General features: G+C 39.0%; 1 protein-coding gene and 1 pseudogene across 2 annotated transcripts; both read right to left on the minus strand.

Annotated features, from left to right (window-relative positions):
- Positions 1 to 1,567: 1,567 nt before the first annotated feature.
- On the minus strand, positions 1,568 to 5,782 carry LOC144643898 (uncharacterized). Its single transcript, XM_078503284.1, has 2 exons — positions 4,824 to 5,782; positions 1,568 to 3,401 (listed from the first exon to the last, which is right to left on the minus strand). The coding sequence occupies exons 1-2, from the start codon at positions 5,500 to 5,502 to the stop codon at positions 1,615 to 1,617; spliced, it is 2,466 nt and encodes an 821-aa protein (XP_078359410.1). The 5' UTR covers positions 5,503 to 5,782; the 3' UTR covers positions 1,568 to 1,614.
- Positions 5,783 to 8,205: 2,423 nt separating this feature from the next.
- On the minus strand, positions 8,206 to 20,567 carry LOC144643896 (uncharacterized; annotated as a pseudogene). Its single transcript, XR_013568992.1, has 3 exons — positions 20,333 to 20,567; positions 13,039 to 13,748; positions 8,206 to 12,475 (listed from the first exon to the last, which is right to left on the minus strand). The product of XR_013568992.1 is annotated as an uncharacterized LOC144643896 (transcript).
- Between the last annotated feature and the right edge of the window lie 1,046 nt (positions 20,568 to 21,613).

Below are 21,613 nucleotides of genomic sequence, written 5' to 3' on the forward strand. Positions count from 1 at the left end.
ATTGAAATATTAAAAAATTTACTGTTATTGTATATTTTCAAAGTCACCGGATGTTTAATGATTTCAGCCACCTATTTGCACACATGGCTGCTTAGCAAGAATTCACCTTTGGAAATTTTTAAGCAACTGAACTATAAAAATAAAATCAAAAACGGGTTGGAATGCAGTCCAAACGTTCTAGACAGTGAAAAAACAACAAATCGACAAAAAATGTTGTGAAATATAAACTTCAACACAATTTTCTTTGCTGTCAATTTTAGCTATAACGTTTTATACAAATCCTTTGAGTATTTTGCACCAAGTGATCATATCGTAAACCTGGCCTTCCTGTTTTTATTTATTTTTTATTCCCGAAGGTGTCCGCTTACAAGATGTTTGACTTTATAAAAAAAAGCCGTTGTGTTTTCTCCAAAATACGCAGAAATTGGTCAGTGCACGTTGTTGTTTTGCAGATGACGGTTCAAAAATGTATACAATAATCTTAGGCCCCGTCCACACTGACCCGGGTAAATTTGAAAACGCATCTTTTTTTTCTCCAGTTAGGCCAACCGTCCACACTGAAACGGCGTTTTCGGTCACCGAAAACGGAGCCTTTAAAAAACGCTCACCAATGAGCGTTTGGACTTGGAGCGTGAAATAGTGTATTTTTATATTTTATTGTAAATAATTTTAGAGGGCCACTGGTTTGAGTTAGTGCTACCCTCTTTAAATAAAGACTTTACTTTTACTTTTACTTACTAATGAAGCGTATCGTTTTCAAATTTACCCGGGTTAATGTGGACGGAAAACATTTTACGCGGCGTTTTCAAATTTCTCCGTTTTCAAATTTACCCGGGTCAGTGTGGACGGGGCCTTAGAATAGCTTTTAAAAGCAAGCCGCGCCAGCCGTAGCCGTCACTGCTATAATTTGCTTAAACTCCCTAACGTGAAATGACCGCGTGGCTTATTTTTGTACTTCTATTTAAATTAAACGTTGTCTTAAGGAATTACAATGCAGGTCAAATGTAATTAGGACACTTGTTAAAGCGATCTTTTCACGTACAAAATATATTTTTTTTAACAACTCTTCTTGTAAAATAATGGTTTTTTAATGCTTCTTGTTCATCTCCTAACCGCCCTTCCCCCATGCAACGTTTGCAAACTTACAGCAGTCAATTTCCCTAGAATGTGCTGAGTGTCCCAGGACTATGCACACATTGTAGCCCTTAAACAGACAGGTGCACAGGATAGATCTGCACAATTGCGAAGTTTGAGTAGCCAATCAGGGCGCATGCAAAGCACTATTTGCACTTCCTGATATTCAACTCTGAAAATTCCACTAAAAACTGAATTATTCGCATTTGACCGAGTGGACGTCGGTATCTTGACCTCGTGTTTAGTAAATATTCTCTAATGTTAACTTCGCCCTAGGCCCCGTCCACACACTACTCCGGATAAATTTGAAAGACCCTGTAAACGCCCCTTTCTTCTCCGGTTTGGTCAACCTTCCAAGTGTGAGTGAAATTATTGAAAACGATACGAAAACAATAGTGTGGACGGAAAACACTTTATCCTTTTTCGGGGCGAAAACTCCGTTTTCAAATTTATCTGGATTGATTTTAAAATATTCAGAGTTTATTGAAAAACAAATATACAATCACTGTTACAGTCACAAACCAGTACATGACCATTCTTAGTAACTGCAACAGACGCGGGGAAGTCTAGTCTCGATTTCAGTACAACTGAGTTAACAAATTTGCCATCTAGTGAAAATATCTGCATCCTTTTGTTACCTGTGTCACATATGATCAAATTGTTAAACTTGTCAATGGCGATTGCAGCAGGCTCATTCAACTGTCCGTCACCAGACCCCTCGCTGCCAATATCATATAGAAACACTCCTTCCTTGCTGAACACTTTGACAACATGTGCCAAGGTATAGGAAACAAAGAACCTGTCCTGATGATAAACAGCAAACCACGGGGTCTTGTCACCCTCTGGAGCACTGAAGGACTTTAACAATTCTGTACCGTCAGGGGAGAGGACCTTGACCTTGTCGTCTCCGTCGTCAAACACGATCATGTGACCATCAGTTGTAACAAACACTGCCCCTGGGTCATCGAGTAAGTGCTCACTGATGTGTTTAATAAACTGACCACGTTGCGAGAATACAGACATTTTACGTGACTCTGCAAAATCACCATGAGTGATTATGATGTCACCAGATGCTGGAAATGCCACTGATGTTGGTTCACTTATTCTCTTCCTTATCCACCTATTTCTAATCGTCCTTAGATGTTTCCAGCCACAATCAAACAACTGAATTTGCTTATTATCTTCTTCTGCTATGGCAATGTTTCCAGTTCTTCCACTCACTGCAATGCTGCACGGACTGTCAAACTCTCCTCGTCCTGGCCCAATTAATGTGAATGTAAGGAGAACTTTATACTGATGTGGAGTCACTTCGATATTCCAGGGACAACCAATCAGCGGCTTTCCATTAACCTTGACCACGATGTCATGTAAACCAACACTGTCTGGCTTGTAACTAACTGTGTAAATGCCATCTTTACCATTTTCAATATTCGTTTCGCAGTTTTCGCCAGTCGGAGAGCAGATTTTCACGGTTACTTGGCCTCCTTCGTCATAAAATCGCTTTCCCTCTGAATCTCGCGTAGTGATTGTAAAGCTGGTTTCAGTGTCCAAATCCGCTTCTTTCAAACCTGTTCCTTCAGCCACTGATTGTGAAGGATCCACAGTCTGCCTAGCAACAACGTGACCAGGAACCAAGCTTCTGGCAGCATCTATAGTTGCTTTATTTACATGATAAGTAACGTGCTTTGGTTTGTAGACTTTAATTTCCTCCCTATTCAAAAGATCTTCACAGCGACCAAAAACAGTGTGACCTTCTTCTAGAATTTCAGCGGCGATGTCTCTTTGTACGACACCCTCACCATATTCAACAGAATTTCTCAGTTGGGTAGCCAACAACTGAAAGTTTTCCAGTTTAGTTTCATGATTTCTTTTCTGTACTTCTTTCATTTCTGCCAATTCTTTCTTTACGGCAGTTTCATGTTCCCTCGCGACACGAATAATTTCTTCTACAGTTTCCGTCATCACGTTTTCAGCAGCGGAAATTTCTTCGTCGCTTTTCTTTATCAATTCGACTTGTTGCTTTATCTTTGTTTCAACAACCTCCAATTTTGCCTTAACTCTCTCAAAACCTTTCGTCATTTGGATTTTTTCTTTTTCAGCGGCTTGCGGTATACCCATCAGGGTGTGCCCATTGTGATTTAAAGTGACACACTTCTGGCAAATACAAACTTCGCATTCTTGACAATAAAATATTACTGCTTCATTCTCGTGACACTTTTCTTTACACATGACGGGTTCGTGCGTCACCATGTCTTTGAGCGTCGAGTCTTAAAGAGTAAGGACAGAAAATAAAATATGAAGATTTTGAGCTAAATTATTTTATGCTCAACTGATTCAACGTTTTCTAGAACTTCCTAGTGTTTCGATCACGGATAATAATAAACCACTCTCTGATTCACTGTGATGAACTTACATCACAGTTTCTCATTTCATTTATTTGTTATGACTGAGGATGATTCTAAACTAGAATCGAAACACTGTCCATCCGCATTTATGTGTTCTTTACATGTAATACATGTTCCACATGTTCGTTGCAGAAAACTTCTGCCCACATGTAAGTTCATATGGGATTCACTCACGCGCTGTTCCCATCTGTGGCTTTGTAGCTCCCACCTGAGCCACTGAATTTTTTTTCAGTGGCCAGGATTCACAGTGTCTCATTTCATTTATTTGTTACTAGTAGCTGAGCACCGGCAACAAATAGCGTCGTGTTCACACATAGAAAACCAAGTATCCAAGTACAAGGTCGAGACCTTGTACTCTGCCCGTGCCCGAACTTGAAAAAATAGTATGTTCACATTAGTGCCCAGCGAGAATCGTACTCGGGCACCGTGTCCAAGAACCAAGTGTGAACACAGCCTTAGATTACTCGTCCTTTGAACTGGACATTTAATTTGCACCTCAACTTCTAATGTTTTTAATTATATAAACAGATCTTCACACTTATATTCGTTAGTTCACTCAACAATTCTACGCAATAGCAAGTACAAATTAATTTCCTAGTTCACGTTGTCTTCGGCTTCGCCGTCGTGAGTTCCGAACAGTATTTCTTTGGGGTACCCCAGAGGACGTTTTGTAGTGTAACACGTTGGCTTAATTTCAAGGAGAGGGCATAGGCCGTCTTAGAGAGCTTAAATATTTACAATAGTTATTAGTGAGGAAATTTGAATACTCATATGGGTATGCTGTGACCTCACAAACATAGGATGGTAAGCCTGTGATCCGGGGGGGAGGGGCACTCAAAAAAGTTTTATACGGGGAGGCTCCGCCCAAAGGTCCAACCCCTTACCCTTTTTTTTATACCATTTTGACAAAAAAAGCACCCCTTTCGTATACCCTTTATAGAAAAAAGTACCCCTTTCATATACCTACATGACACAAAATATACTTAAAACAGGACGTTTTCTTGACATTTTTTTATGTAGCGCTTAATGAATTAAGACGATACAGCCATAAGTTGCGTCTGTTCAAAATAATTAATTTAAAGGCCTTTTTAAATATCTTAATGACATATTTCCCTACACTTTCATATACCTAAACTTATGAAATCCCTACCCATTTATATACCTGAAGCCTGAAAAAGGTACCCCTTTCGGGCGGAGCCTCCCCGTATAGACCATTATATGGCGTCCCCCCCCCCCCCCGGGCCTGTGATACCACTTCAATAAGCTCAAGCAATGAAAACTAACCTTCATGAGGATCGCTTGTTAGATCGCTTGCTACTTTCAAAGCGTCCAGCTTTGTCATTATCTCATTCAGCTGATCTTTCACGTTGTCCTCATCCTTATTCCATTGGCTGAGTAGTTCTTTGTAGTGATCTTCAATTTCTGGATCCATGCACTCAGTTTCCAGATTGTCGATAGCTGCTCTGTACTGAACTCCTCCCAGTCTCACCAGAGTGTCCCGGATGTCTTGCCAGTATGCGTTAAACGTTGCGTCATCAACCGAAGCGTGCTCGGCATGAGCGTACACAGTGTTTCTAAAATACTTCACACGAGCGATATCCGCTTCACGACTGACGTCTGTTACAGCAGGAAGTGTGTCCCAGCCAGTTACTGGAGAAGGTAAGCCACAGATGTTTCGCAACAGAACCATCAAAATAGTGATGTCAAAATCTCTTGAAGACACTGAATTAGGGATAGCAGGGAAGAGCTTTCCCCATTGTGTTGCATTTATAATTTTCCTCTTTCTAAGTGTTTGCAATGTGGTTTTATTTCCCGCCAAAACTGTGTGAAGATTTGCCGGTGCATGGATGACATCGAATGTGTCTCTAAGGGCCTGGGTACCAACATCAACCAGCAGACGACACAAGCGAGCGTAGTTTGTTGTCTCCTTGGTGGAGGAAGCTGTTGGTGATGCAGCAGCCATGGACAGGTCCTGTTATTTGAGATTAAACAATAGTATTTCAATTAATAAGCCTTTGCAAGCTGTATCAAAAGTGCACATTTAATCCTTATTGATTTTGTTCGGACAGGTTTTTATTTCAGTAGCAAATTTGCCTGAAAATCTGTACCAGTGAATTTTTTGAAACTGCTTTTCAGATACGCCAGCATCCCTTAATCTACGGAGCAGGTGTTAATTCAAAGTAAAACTTATACGTTTTTATTCGGCTGGATTAAACTGGCAGTTTTCGACTCTTTCAGCTCGCCCTCACAAAATTATTTCATTATATGACCGGCCCTATTTCGCCGGGCCTGGCACCCTTCTCTGCTCAATTTTTTATATACAAACTGAAGCTATAAGCATTTTACCATGATGAGCCACAAAAGAAAAACGACATTGGTACATTTCTTGTTTGCAGTATAATCCTTCGATTTGTTTGAGACATAAAAGAGATACAAAATGGTGCGTGTGTTTGCATATCCATATATTAACACGAGAAGACGCTTGAGAGAATTGGAAAGTAACATATAAAAACGAGCCACAGGCTAGGATTTACATCTAAAGTATTACATTCCCACACATTCTCGAGTACGACAGCAACAAGTTGACCATTTTTTTATTTTCTTTCCCAGGGTCTCGCTTATTCTCGCTTCAAAGAGCGGAAAAAGAGGAACACCCTGAGAATGAGACTGTTGAAGTATCACGCATAAATATTCACAATTCAATACTTAAATTATTTGTCATGGTTCACCAAATAATTTTACTTATTTAAAAATCACAACTCGTTTTACACACTTTTAAGTTGTAGGCTAGTTGTCGAAATTCTTCAACGACGACAAACTGCAGATAAAACTCATAAATGGGAGGATCAACTCGAAAATGTCACCAAAAGAATAGAAAGAGAACATCACTTTTATGTTACGCCTAAGCAATGGAAGGAGGAACGGCATTTGTACAGTTCGTTCAATATGCCTGAGAGTTTAAATAAAGGGGCGCCGGTTTACATAACCCGATATAACACAAGAAGAAGGTTGGGAGAATTAGAAAGTTATCATGATAAACCCGAGCGAGTGGCGAGGGTTTACATAAGTACTGGAGTAAACTCTACTAAATTATAACTACTATTGACAACGGTAAAAATGATTTAAAATTTAAAAGGGATAATTAAACCAGACGTTTTCGACTTAAATTGAATCATCATCAGGGTAAAACAATTCCTATTTTTTTTACAATTCCTAAATTCTCTACACTAGATTACATAAATCGTGTACCTGCGACCAGGTGCTCCTTGCGTAGCTTTCGTTCAGTCCTTTCGAGTCAACACCCTCGTTCCCACGGTCTCTCTTCTTCCGGTTTCAGAGGGCGGGAACGAAGTTATTTTATTAACTACACATCATTAATATTCACATTTCAGTATTTTCATTTGTCACGGCTCACCAAATAATTTTACTTTATCGAAAATCACAATTCGTTTAACACACTTTTAAGCTGTCAAAATTCTACAACGACGACAAACTGCACACAAATTGGAGGATCAACTCGAAAATGTTACTTAGAGAATAGAAAGAGAGTTCATTTACAAGAATACATCCGACCACATGTGACTTATTTAAACCGATCGTCGCTTCGATTTCGCCTAAAAATTATTTAATAATTACTGCACAAATTGAGCGAAACTTGTACAAATGAAATAGATAAAATGCAATTGATTGGCACAAGCAAGGCGCGTTCAAAAACAAGCTAGCTGATCAGTACCTGACTGTGTAATGTAACGGAACACACACATTGCTACCAGCAACAGTAAATTTTCCACAATTACAGCAAATGATTGTTATTCAGAACTTGATAATACAATTTCAACGCCTGACAACCAACTCGAACCAACTGATTTACACACTCAAGTGAGAAACACAACGATATCAGGATCAAAGTGCATCTCTAAAGAGTAAAAACTAGCTAAAAACCAAACCTGTAACGTCGCAGATGTAGACTACATGTAAAGAACAGATCCGCCGCGTCAGTACTCAACTGGGAAGTCGCTAAGAGTGCTGTTCCTGAGGACTGTACCGGAATGTTGGAGGCTCAGAAAAGAGGAGCTAGTCTTCTATGGATGATAGAAACCGCTAAAAGCGTAACATGCTGTTTACCAAACTGTGATGACCGACTAGACTAAATTTTGCACGATAAGCGTTTTCGAATTGTGTGCGTGCAAGGAATTTATAAATATTCCTCAGTTGACGGATAAACATAACCGTTCGGATGGGGGGTGTACGTTCGCTGATCAACGAATTGTACCTTAGAAAGCGCACAGATTACAGACTTTTGCGATAAAAAGAGAGAATTCACAAATTCGAAAATAAGGCAGATCACGTAACCATCAGTTCTAACAAAGACTTTAGCTGGTCTTGTTGGTTTAATTGGGTGCTCACTGATGTGTTTACAAGGTAATGCGCAACAGCTTGGCTTCGAATTCTCAAATCTATCACAAAAGCCATCCCAACCAATACTCCTGGTTGAAAAAGCCATGTCTTTCAGATGCTTTGAATTGAATACATTCTTTTAAAATTTACACAAAGTGCGTCGATGTTATTCAATTTGACGATCGACAGCCTATTAAGATAAAACGCATTATGTTACAGTCCTAAAGGGGGGAGGGGAGCAGTTCAGATTGAATTTGTCCGTTCTTCATTGTTTCTGCATTCACACATAATTGACACCAACAATAAAACACATACTGCAAAAGGTAAAAAAAAACGTCTTTTAATCTGCGAGTACTAGCTAAAATGTTCTTTTCCTTCAACGTCTTCACAGTACGAGGCTGATCTTTTTGTAAAATATCTAGTACTTGAACACCCGAGTAACAATACAGGAAAAAGCAAATTATGTAAAATGTTGTTTCAGCTATAATTGTTAAGGAGTGTCCCAGGAGGTACAATCCCAGACAAAACCTTCTGAAACAAAATTAAATTCTTAATTGTAATCTATCTAACGGTCACTTCTAAAGGTGTATGTTAAAGCATACGAAACGTTAAAAGCGAATGTCCACTAATACCGAGCCAAATCGAAAATAAGTGGCACATCGTCGAGGCTACGACTCACATGGCTCCTTTTTTACTTGCTGCGTAAAATATCAATTAAACGTGGACCGCGTGGTTTGTGATCGGTGGGAGTTTTACAAAGCACCTGTCAGTAGTCTGGTAAGTCTGCATATGCAACAGCAAGCAAGCAAGCACGGTAAGTAAGAAAGTAAGTTTGTAGGTAAGTAAGTAAGTAAGTAAGTAAGTAAGTAAGTAAGTAAGTAAGTAAGTAAGTAAGTAAGTAAGTAAGTAAGTAACTAAGTCAGTCAGTCAGTCAGTCAGTTAGTTAGTCAGTAACTAAGTCAGTCAGTCAGTTAGTTAGTTAGTTAGTTAGTTAGTTAGTTAGTTAGTTAGTTAGTTAGTTAGTTAGTTAGTTATAATTAGTTAGTTAGTTAGTTAGTTAGTTAGTTAGTTAGTTAGTTAGTTAGTTAGTTAGTTAGTTAGTTAGTTAGTTAGTTAGTTAGTTAGTTAGTTAGTTAGTAAGCAAATAAGTAAAACCTATATTGCAGTTGATAAAATACATAACAGAAGTTACACGGTGATAAAATTTAGACATTAAAAACAAGATACAGTGCATAAAGGTACTCACAATATTAAAATTAACCTGAAATTAATATAGTTTTCGAGGGTAATTCAAGAAATATACAGCAACCATAAGAATAGTATTTGAGTAATAATAAGTCCAGTAACAAAGTCCAGTAATTAAGTCCAGTCCTTGAACCCTCCCTTCCCCGCCCTACATATGGGTTGAACCTAGGCAATCAATTTCCCTAGAATGTGCTGAATTTTCCAACACTTATGACCCACATTGTAGCTCTTAAACAGATAGTTGCACAAAAAAGATCTGCATAATTGCGGAGTTTGAGAAGCCAGTCAAGAGCGCATGCAAAGCACTTTTCACACTTCTTGACATTTAGCTCTGAAAATGTCACACAAAAAAACTGAATTATTCGCCTTTGGCCGAGTGAACGTCGGTATCTCGACCTCGTCTTAGTAAATATTCACCAATGTTAACTTCGACAAAGCCCCCGTGCACACTAATGCGGATAAATTTGAAAACGCATCTTTTTTCCTCCGGTTTGGCCAACCGCACACACCAAAACAGCGCTTTTGGTCACTGAAAACGGAGCTTTTCGAAAACGGTCTCCAAGGTGGAGAAATTTGAAAACGCCGGCCAGGTGGTGTAGTGTGGTCGGCCGAAACTGACGGAGCCTTTCGAAAACGCTGACGTCAAATGGTCTTGCGATTTCTGTCAATAGTTCTGCACGCGCGTTAAATGACTGATTTGGATTATCGCGAAATTCTTCAGGTCATTCCACAGTATTGCATTACGCATCCCTACTGCGCATAATTTCACGCGTGATTAGCGCGTGGGCATTAAAAGATGGCGTTTTTTTCTTTATAGCTGGTCCTCGCCAGAGAGATAAAATCGTCATTTTCTCGAAAACAAGTGTGGTGACCTATCATTTTTTCCTGCTGTTTGAATTGAGTAGTAACCTTCTTTCTATAGAATAAAAATGGGACAATTCTCAGTGTAGAATAAGAAGCGATCGTCGGAAACGTGCATTTAGCAAGCAATCGTGACTATAATCATGGTGATATAATAAGGATTTATTGGGTATAAACAAGATGCTGTTGCTCCTAAACGAGCATGGGCACCCCCATTTTTATTTCAAAATTTAAGTTCCTATAGCATAAACAATCAATAGGCAAAGTTTGACAAAAATCTCAGTGCAGGTTCTATTTCAGTGGAATAACCTTAAGTAAAGTAGAAACTGTAGTTTTTATGTGATTGACGTTAATATCCTCGGCGTCGACAAAAACCTCAAGCTCCCTAATTCAAATTTAGTGCGTGCTCGAGTAATGTACGCATGCTCTACCATTCATCCAGGGCCGATGCCGCGTTTTGATTTCAAATTTATAGGTGTAGGCGGATAGGTGTGGACTGTGAAATTATTGAAAACGATGCGAAAACGATAGTGTGGACGGAAAACATTTTATCTGTTTTCGGGGCGAAAACTTCGTTTTCAAATTTATCTGTATTAGTGTGGACGGGGCCTTGAGGTAAATAACTTTAAAATGTTCAGAGTTTATTGGAAAACAAATACGCAATGACTGTTACAGTCACAAACCAGTAAATGACCATTCTCAGTAACAGCAACAGACATGGGGAGTTCTAGTCTTGATTCTAGTATAACTGAGTTAACAAATTTGCCATCCAGAGCAAATATCTGCAGTCTGCTGTTACCAGAGCTACAAACAATCAGGTTGCTGAATTTGTCAATGGTGAGTCCAAAAGGATGATGCAACGTTCCGTCACCAGACCCCTTGCTGCCAATATCATATAGAAACACTCCTCCCTTGCTGAAGACTTTGACAACATGAGTCCATCGATAGGACACAAAGAACCTGTCCTGATGATAAACAGCAAACAGCGGAGACTCGTCACAGTCTGGAGCACTGAAGGACTGTAACACTTTTGTACCGTCAGGGGAGAGGACCTTGACTTTGTCGTCACCTTCGTCACACACGATCATGTGGCCATCAGTTGTAACAAACACTCCCCGTAGATCATCAAGCAATTGCTCACTGATGTCTTTAATAAACTTACCACGTTGCGAGAATACGGACATTTTAAGTGACTCTTCAATATCACTATGAGTGATTATGATGTCATCAGATGCAGAGAATGCCACTGATGATGGTTCACCTATCCTCTTACTGATCCACCTATTTCCAACCGTCCTTAGATATTTCCAGCCACAATCAAACAACTGAATTCGCTTATTATCTCTATCTGCTATGGCAATGTCCCCAGTTCTTTCACTCACTGCAATGCTGCACGGTCCGTCAAATTCTGCTTGTCCTGTCCCATTCGATCCACTGAAATGTAAGGAGAACTTTATACTGATGTGGAGTCACTTCAACATTCCAGGGACTACCAGTCAGCGGCTTTCCATTAACTTCGACCGCAATATCATGTAAGCCAACACTCTTTGGCTTGTAACTAACTGTGTAGATGCCATCTTTACCATTTTCAATGTTCTTTTCGTAGTTTTCGCCTGTTGGAGAGCAGATTTTCACGGTTACTTGGCCTCCTTCGTCATAAAATTGATTTCCCTCTGAATCTCGCGTAGTGATTGTAAAGCTGGTTTCAGCGCACAATTCCGCTTCTTTCAAGCCCTTTCCTTCAGCCACCGATTGTAAAGGATCCGCAGTCAGTCTAGCAACAACGTGACCAGGAACCAAGCTTCTGGCAGCATCTATAGCTTCTTTATTTACATGATAAGATACGTGCTGTGGTTTGTAGACTTTAATTTCCTCACTATTCAAAAGTTCTTCACAGCGACCAAACACAGTGTGACCTTTTTCTAGAATTTCAGCGGCGATGTCTCTTTGTACGACACCCTCGCCATCTTCAACAGAACTTCTCAGTTGGGTAGCCAACAACTGAAAGTTTTCCAATCTAGTTTCGTGATCTCTTCGTTGAGCTTGTTTCGTTTCTGCCAATTCTTTCTTTGTGGCAGTTTCATGTTCCCTCACAACACGAATAATTTCTTCTATAGCTTCCGTCATCACCTTTTCAGCAGCGGAAATTTCTTCGTCGCTTTTCTTCATATACTCGACTTGATGCTTTATCTTTGTTTCAACAACCACCAATTTTGCCTTAACTTTCTCAAAACCTTTCGTCAGTTGCATTTTTTCTTCTTCAGCGGCTTGTGGTATAACCACCAGGGTGTGCCCATTGTGATTCAAAGTGACACACTTGTGGTAAATACAAACTACGCATTTTTGACAATAAAATACCACTGCTTCATTCTCGTGACACTTTTCTTTACACATGACGGGTCCGTGCGTCACCATATCTTTGGCCGTCGAGTCTTAAAGAATAAGGAAAAATAAAACGTGTAGATTTTGAGTTAAGTTATTTCATAATTAAAATTAGGCGTTTTCTAGCGTTTTGATCAAAGATAACAATTAACAACTCCCTAATTCACTTTATAAATACAGTAGAACTCCGGTAACTCGAATTCAGATAACTCCAACTCCCCCGCTAACTCGAACTAAGTCCCGGCCATTTCCTTTGGATTTGATCATTTTTACTCGGTTAACTCGAACTCGGATAACTCGAATTCCCCGCTAACTCGAATTAAATTTTGTTTCCCTTGATCAAAATTGATCCCCATAACTCGAATACACGCGCGCACGGTTTTTGGAAGTTCGTCTATTGTGGACCGATGCGATAACATACATTTTTGAGGAAGAATTCACCGGCTAATTAACTCAACGAACTTTTTTCATAACGTTTCTTATACCACTTCAATCGGCTCAAGCAATGAAAACTAACCTTTATCTGTTATTGTCTTTTTAGGAGGATCGCTTGCTACTTTCAAAGCGTCAAGCTTTTTCATAATCTCATTCAATTTGTACCATGACAACTTACCTTGATCACTGGTTTCTTTTGTGCTGATCACAGTTGATGCGGCTGCTAAATCATCGAGCTTTTTCATGACGTTTCTTATCCCCGTTCCTATCTCTTTCAGCTCATCTTTAACGTTGTCCTCATCCTTCTTCCATTGGCTGAGAAGTTCTTTATAGTGATCTTCAATTTCAGGATCCATACACTCAGTTTCCAGATTGTCGATAGCTGCTCTGTACTGAACTCCTCCCAGTCTCACCAGAGTGTCCCGGATGTCTTGCCACTATGTGTTGAACGTTGAACGAAGCGTGCTCGGTATGAGCGTACACGGTGTTTCTAAAATACTTCACAAGAGCAATATCTGCTTCACGACTCATGTCCGTTACAGCAGGAAGTGTGTCCCAGCCAGTTACTGGAGGAGGTAAGCCACATATGTTTCGCAACAGAACCATCAAAAGTGTGGTATCAAAATGGGCTGTTGACACTGAAGTAGGGATGGCAGGAAAGAGTTTTCCCCATTGTGTGGGATTGATAATTTTCCTTGTTCTAAGTGGTTGCAACGTGGTTTTATTTTCCGCCAAAACTGTGTGAAGATTTGCTGGTGCATGGACGGCATCGAATGTTTCTCTAAGTGCCTGTGTACCAACATCAACCAGCAGACGACACAAGCGAGCGTAGTTTGTTGTCTCCTTGGTGGAGGAAGCCGTTGGTGCTGCACTAGCCATGGACAGTTCCTATCATAAGAGAAATGTCATTTTGAGTTATTTCATATTAGCAGCAGAAGCAGTCTAAGCAGATTTTCTCTGTCTCTTCGCAAAATCTCTCGTATCGATATCTAACTCGACGTCTCCTCCCCAAGACAGAACTCGGCCTGCACAGTTAAGATATGAGCATCACTGCTTTCAGTGAATGAAATAAGCAGACAACTTTTTAGGCGATGACGTCAGTCGATCGCTCCATGTTATGAGGCGGTAGGCGGGATATGTCAGTCTGTGCTGCATTCTGTTGCGCTCGACCAATGAATAGAATCGAATGGGACTGGGAGATAGCTACAGGAATTAATGCTACGCGAACACTGAACAAGTTAACAAGAAATCGCCACGAAAAACACAAAGCAAAATACTTAATTATAGGAAATTATTGCTCCATGAAATTAACGTGAATTTTAAAAATTCGCGTTAATTTTTGTCGGCGTTAATTTCTGCGACATTTATAACCCTTTCACGCCCGAATTTTCCCTAAACTGAATTTTTTCCGCTAAACTGAATTTTTGGTGCTATGATCTTTAGTTTACCTTAACGTTGCTAAAGAAGCACTTTTTGTACACTTCAGCAACAATTTGATAAAGATTCCGTGTAAAAATGTACAACATTTCACTTTGGTGCATGCGCATAAGCGAAATTTGGACTTCTTTTTTTTGCTGAACCGTTCCAATTTTTTTTGCTCCTTTTGCTTCCGTTTTTTTCGGCTTTCTTATTCTCATTACTTTCTACTCTTCATATCCTTTCTTCTGGCCAAAAAAGTTTTGACGTTATCATTAGAAAACTCTGAAAAGGGGACCTTGACCAATTACAGGTGTATTTTGCACTAAAAACGGATCGTGTTTTTCAGTTCAAGTTAGCGGGGTTGTTCGAGTTATCCGAGTTCGAGTTACCGGGGTTCTACTGTATAACAGAAAACAAAATTAGTGGACTTGACACAAAAGCGGTCAAATAAGAATACATTAGCAGGAAAAAATGATCTCTTGCATACTGATTAGGTTTTTCCTTTTTCTAGCCACTTAACGCTTTTAACGTTATTCATCGATCCACAACATTTAACAATAGTAATAATTAAATTTTAAGAAAATGTGTTATCAAACAGCACTTAAGAGCTATATTCGGAGAGTTTGGAGAACTGAAAGACATTCAGAAATAATCGAATTTTTTTTATTTCGCCAAAACATTGCTTTAGGTGAACTTATTCGAGGAAAAATAGTTTTAAGTTTCAGCGTTTTATTTTACGGGCGAAATTTCAAAAGTTTGAAGTGTTTGAAATTTGAATGCAAATGGCCGTTTTCGCCGCTTTGAAGAATCAAATTTTCACACTTCTTTGTGAAAACATCGGAGGCGTTAAAACTATCCTATTAAAACGAAACTTGGCACAAATATTATATTACCCTTACACTTTAAAGTCGTGTAATAATTTTTTCAAATTGTTATTTGTAGCTTTTGAACTGGGCGTATTAATTCAGTCGCCATTTGTGTTTCACCGACGAAGGACAAAATAAGGCCAACTTTGACTACTGTAAATGGCCACTGGTATATATCATTTGGTCAAAATATTTACATGTTTAGAAACCTTTGTTATTGGTCTTTACACCAGGAAAGTTTCAGCTCTGGGAATCTAATATTTCTCCGTCAGTAAAATAAAATGTCATGGCATACTAGCGAGTTGGATTTTATGCAAATTACAAGGTTAAAATGCATTTCGGCAATGAAATCACTAACAAGAATAAACCATTCACCGCTACTTATCTTTGTTTATGCTGCTGAGCATTTGCTGACGATATCACTTCAACTTCCAGTGTCCCGTTGAGTCCTTTGACGAAATATATCAAGTGATGATGAACTTGTATGAGCTAAACCAACGGCCACCACTTGTCAATAAACTCGACAACAGGAAATTTGATATATCCACGAATTGACATCTGTGCGGCGCTGATTTCCCGGTTTTCATCGCTCCCTTAAGACGTATTTTGAAAACATGGTAAACTATGCACTCCAAGCTGCAAACTTATCAGTTTTTTATCGATACATTGACAACTTCCAGGATAATTATTTGTTTAGGAATGAGTGAGCGGAGAAATGGGACTGACCTTTGGATTGACCCCCGCGCCGTCACGTTACTTCCTTCTGTCACGCGCGGAATTAAAAATGCGGTAAAAATTGAAAAAGCGACATATCACATACACAATACTTCTTTTAAAAAGATCATAACATTACACTTTTCTAGATTGCGAAAAAATAGGATAGCCTATTTATTAGGATTTTCACCGTTAAACAATTACAATGTGTTTTAAATACATCTGAAAGTAAAAAGAATATAAACTTAAATCAATGTTGTGATCATCTTCTGTACCTCACTTAGCTTCACTTCGACTCACTTCTGCTTTCGAAGAAGTATTTACTACCTTCATTGGTCGTGTTGAGTCGGAAAATACATAAAATTAATGTCTGATGCTTCAAATATATATTTCCAGTCTTACTGTCCTATTTCCCGTTTCACATTTGGCCAGATATTTTTTTTCATTCGCATTTGTCAGCAATGTTCAGAGCCCTACAAGGTGCGAAAACATTAAGGAATTCATTTCTTGATTAGTCTCCCTCGCAGCCGTTTTTAGTGTCGTCACGCAGACTATTTCTTGATATGCCACGCAGACTATTTCTTGATATGCCTCTATCAGGTTGCAAACTCTTACTCCAGGTCTAAACCGTTAAACTAACGTCCATTTTTGTGATGCAACACGTAAATATGATAGCCCTGTCCGCGCCAGCAGGGGTAAATAGGCATGGTGTGTAGTTCTTCGCCCTAAATTTTTTATATGTATATAAAACTATTTTACGACAGGGCGCTTATTCTTTTTTTTGAGAAACGACCAAATGTTCAAAACAAAACTTTAATAAATATTAAAATAACTACCAATAACAGAAACTATATGACAGTAATAAATTGTTTAAAATAATTGTTCATTTTAGCAGTAAATATATACGGTACGGTACGGAACGGTAGATGTTCACACTAGCTATGCAACGCTTTCGAGTGATATACCTGATTGAAGAAACATTGACCCGTAAAAAGCTCAAACTATGAACGATAAGACCGAATGAGATTATGGGTAGACAGCATTGGTAAGCTTAGTAGTATTCCATTTATTTATAATCAAGGTAATATTTTCAATTTTTCTATAAAAGCATGATTTATGCAACCTGTCGTATGGTTATGTTCATTCTGTCACAGATGACGATTACTTTTTCCGATTTCCCAGTAAACATTTGGGTCGCATCGTTTATCGTTTAGGCTTTTCACGGGTCAACGTTTCTTCAATCAGGTGTATACATACACCTTATTCGATGGTTTAACATGAGGGCTCTTATCAGAATAGGGTCGCTTATTAGAATGGGGGCGCTTATTGGAATAGGGACACTTGAAAAAATGAGAGCGCTTATTAGAATGGGGGCGCTTATAGTTGAATAGTTGTAGGACTGGTCAATCTTAAGTGCTCATTTGCGAGACGTTGGTCGGGGCGGAGGAGGTCCACAGAGAATCTCGAAAATGCCTTCTCCTTCATTTTGTGCTGATATGTATTTTACAGCAACTAGACTATAAAATTTTATAAAAAGGAATTGCGCCAATTTTCACTCATTCCGGCGCATGCGATTTTGCGTATGTAGAAGGCTCCCTAGTTTTCCCCCGACAGGAAAACTAAATTTCCAACATAGTGTTTGATTTTGTTGGGCTATTTCCTGTGGCTATTTTGGAGTTTGCCCCCGCAGACAAAAAAAGCTAGGTACGGCCCTGTAAGAAACGTTGCAAAATGCTCTCTTTTTTATCGTAAATTTTCAAAATACGAACAGGTCGAAAAAGTTATAGGCCCGGGCCTAGGGGCCTATTATTTGTTTAGCATGTTTTGAATAAAAAATCGAACGCGCGGGTTTCTTTTTCACACCTTGTAGGGCTCTGAACATTGCTGACAAATGCGAATGAAAAAAACATCTGGCCAAATGTGAAAAGGGAAATAGGACAGTAAGACTGGAAATATATATTTGAAGCAACAGACATTAATTTTATGTATTTTCCGACTCAACACGACCTATGAAGGTAATAAATACTTCTTCGAAAGCAGAAGTGAGTCAACGTGAAGCTAAGTGAGATACAGAAGATAGTCACAACATTGATTTAAGTTTATATTTATTTCACTTTCTGGTGTATGTAAAAAACATTGTAATTGTTTAACAGTGAAAATCCTAATAAATAGGCTATCCTATTTTTTCGCAATCTAGAAAAGTGTAATGTTATGATCTTTTTATAAGAAGTATTGTGTATGTAATATGTCGCTTTTTCAATTTTTAATTCCGCGCGTGACGGAAGGAAGTAACGTGACGGCGCGGGGGTCAATCCAAAGGTCAGTCCCATTTCTCCGCTCACTCATTCCTAAACAAATAATTATCCTGGAAGTCGTCAATGTATCGATAAAAAACTGATAAGTTTGCAGTTTGGAGTGCATAGTTTACCATGTTTTCAAAATACGTCTAAAGGGAGCGATGAAAACCGGGAAATCAGCGCCGCACAGATGTCAATTCGTGGATATATCAAATTTCCTGTTGTCGAGTTTATTGACAAGTGGTGGCCGTTGGTTTAGCTCATACAAGTTCATCATTACTTGATATATTTCGTCAAAGGACTCAACGGGACACTGGAAGTTGAAGTGATATCGTCAGCAAATGCTCAGCAGCATAAACAAGGATAAGTAGCGGTGAATGGTTTATTCTTGTTAGTGATTTCATTGCCGAAACGCATTTCAACCTTGTAATTTGCATAAAATCCAACTCGCTAATATGCCATGACATTTTATTTTACTGACGGAGAAATATTGGATTCCCAGAGCTGAAACTTTCCTGGTGTAAAGACCAATAACAAAGGTTTCTAAACATGTAAATATTTTGACCAAATGATATATACCAGTGGCCATTTACAGTAGTCAAAGTTGGCCTTATTTTGTCCTTTGTCGGTGAGACACAAATGGCGACTGAATTAATACGCCCAGTTCAAAAGCTACAAATAACAATTTGAAAAAATTATTACACGACTTTAAAGTGTAAGGGTAATATAATATTTGTGCCAAGTTTCGTTTTAATAGGATAGTTTTAACGCCTCCGATGTTTTCACAAAGAAGTGTGAAAATTTGATTCTTCAAAGCGGCGAAAACGGCCATTTGCATCCAAATTTCAAACACTTCAAACTTTTGAAATTTCGCCTGTAAAATAAAACGCTGAAACTTAAAACTATTTTTCCTCGAATAAGTTCACCTAAAGCAATGTTTTGGCGAAATGAAAAAATTTCGATTATTTCCGAGTGTCTTTCAGTTCTCCAAACTCTCCGAATATAGCTCTTAAACATTAAAAAGTCCACTTTATTTTTTTTATGTGTACCCTAACTGATATATGATGTGAAAGTCCCTCTCCCTAATAAGCCTCCCCCTCCAAAAAAAGGTTTACGGTGTTAATTATAAAGCTAAGTCTGAACATCTAATACACACTCTGTTAGGAACTGATTACTCATTGTACAGTTTGAAACAATAAAGTTTGTATTCATATAAATAGAAAACTTGGAATTTCCGGGAAGTGACATCTTTCAACAATAAAGCTTCTGTGAGGGTCGTGGCCTTTTATTTCATTTTCATTTTTCCCGCTGGATGTAAGGCGGTAAATTGAGCTCAATCACAAACACTGGCAGCTACTAAAAGCACTTTCAAAATAACCTGCGACCACAAAAAGAGAAAGCAAAGCCCAGTGGTTCTCTAACGTTTTTGGGTGAAAGAACCAACAAACGCAATTTAGCTTTGCCGATTGTCAAGGATAAACTTTGTTCCAGCGCTCAGTGAGCAAGATGAATCGATCATTTTAATTTTATTGCCAAAGAAGACTGTAATTGCGAAGATCATTTTCGTTGGGCATATTTAAGATCAGTTATTGTCTAGCATCGCGTGATCACGTGAAAAAGTATATATACATAAACAAGAGAAAGTTTGCTCTCGTGATTTCTCGAATGTCACGAAACACCCGGGAGAAACACTCGCATTTCGCCACACATTTAGCTCTTTGCACTCGCATCACAAACAAGAGACAAACACTTCCGAATGTTTGGGAGTAAAAGCTGTATCAGTAAAACAAAATCAAATCATCAAGACACATCAACAAAAACGTAATGTTTGGCTCAATCTAGATTGATGCAACATATCAAGCAAATCAAGGTCAATCGCCAGGCCAGCGAGCAGAAGACTCAAAATGCTTTCCTTATTGATCTATATACCTATATAGTCACAGATTAGACTGTTAAAATACAGTACAACAATTCATCAACCGTTTCTTTAAAACTTAGCCTATTTAAACTGGGAATAATTCTGCAAATGTGCAATCAGATCAAGAATTCAACACAGGCGGCTAGAGAAGTTCCACTAATGTTTCTTCGTAAACAAGCAAAGCATTTTAAGCAGAACTATTAAACGAACACAACAATACAACTGGGAATGATATCAAAATTTCTTTAAAACAGTAACAGCAATTAACAAACCTGTAATGAATATGATCTGCAGCGTCACTCAAACAGATTTGTAGCCGGAACTGAAATTCAGTTAGAGGAAGAGTTTAGAAGGAACACAACACTGAGCTAATCACTCTGTTTTCCTTGAAGATCTGTTTTGAGGTGTTTTGATCGCTTTTCGTTGTCTATTAAGCTGACCCTCCTGAATGATCGACTAGATGCTAAGAACATTTGGTAACCGATCGACTAAACCGAAAGTGATGGAAATCATGACGTTTACGCAATGGGCGGGGATTCCGGGAAATCGCTAGCTGGAAAACATCATGTTTCATCAAACCATACAAAAGAGGAAACGAAAAAAGACTGCTCATACTTTCACGAGAAGATTACATGTAAAGCAAACTACAGAAGGAAAACTAACTCTGCCACTGAATTTTATTCCTTGCTGAGACTTCCCCTCACACCCCTCTAAAGGCTTGATTTTTTCTGTTGTCGATCCGTTCTGGTGTGACCTTCTACACACAATGGGACAACTCCCTTGTAGCTATGTCTACATGAAGGATCGCATTACAGGCACAAAAATCGCTTTGTTCGTTTCCACGAATTGAAGGACAGTGTCCCTGAGGCAAATCCCTTGTTCCGTTTATAAATGACTATAAACGATACATAAACAAGGACCCTGCGGCTCCCTCAGTGATTGGGTAGAATAAATTTTCTTGTTGCCAACGCGGGACTTGTCATTTCAGTTCAACCAGTTTGAAAAATACTAGCGAAGAGACCTTTTTTGTGATCACGAAAAGGAGTTGTCCCGCGTTTTTGGACCGGAACTTATTCTCTTATGGGTACTTAATACGTTTTAATATGAAACAAAGCTATTGGATATGCTCGTTCACATTAGTTAAAAATCATCAAATCAGAGACGAAGAAATGAATAGTGCTTGGATCGTGCCAGCTCATTGACTCATAACCCAAGACCTTCACCAGAATTTCCCAAACAAATACTATGATGCTTCCACGGGTTTTGGCGTGGGCACAGTACCAGCCAATTAAAAGTAGTGAAATGATAATCATAATTTTGGAGAATCCGTTTTCTCGATATTTAATAGCATGGCACTGGTAGTTCGAACGACCCGCAGTCTCTAGCTTGCCACAAGTCGACTCTTTTTAGGGACGAAGTTGCGAGAAGCGAGCGAACTACCTGAAATGGACTTTGAGAAACTGAGTCTAGCAGTCCCTGTACAGGTGCTGGTTAACCAAGTGAGAACAAAGCCTTATAGGTTGTTGCCCTCTACCGGGC

Source organism: Oculina patagonica, chromosome 2, assembly GCF_052425735.1.
Source record: "Oculina patagonica isolate OP01 chromosome 2, crgOcupat, whole genome shotgun sequence".
NCBI lineage: Eukaryota > Metazoa > Cnidaria > Anthozoa > Scleractinia > Oculinidae > Oculina > Oculina patagonica.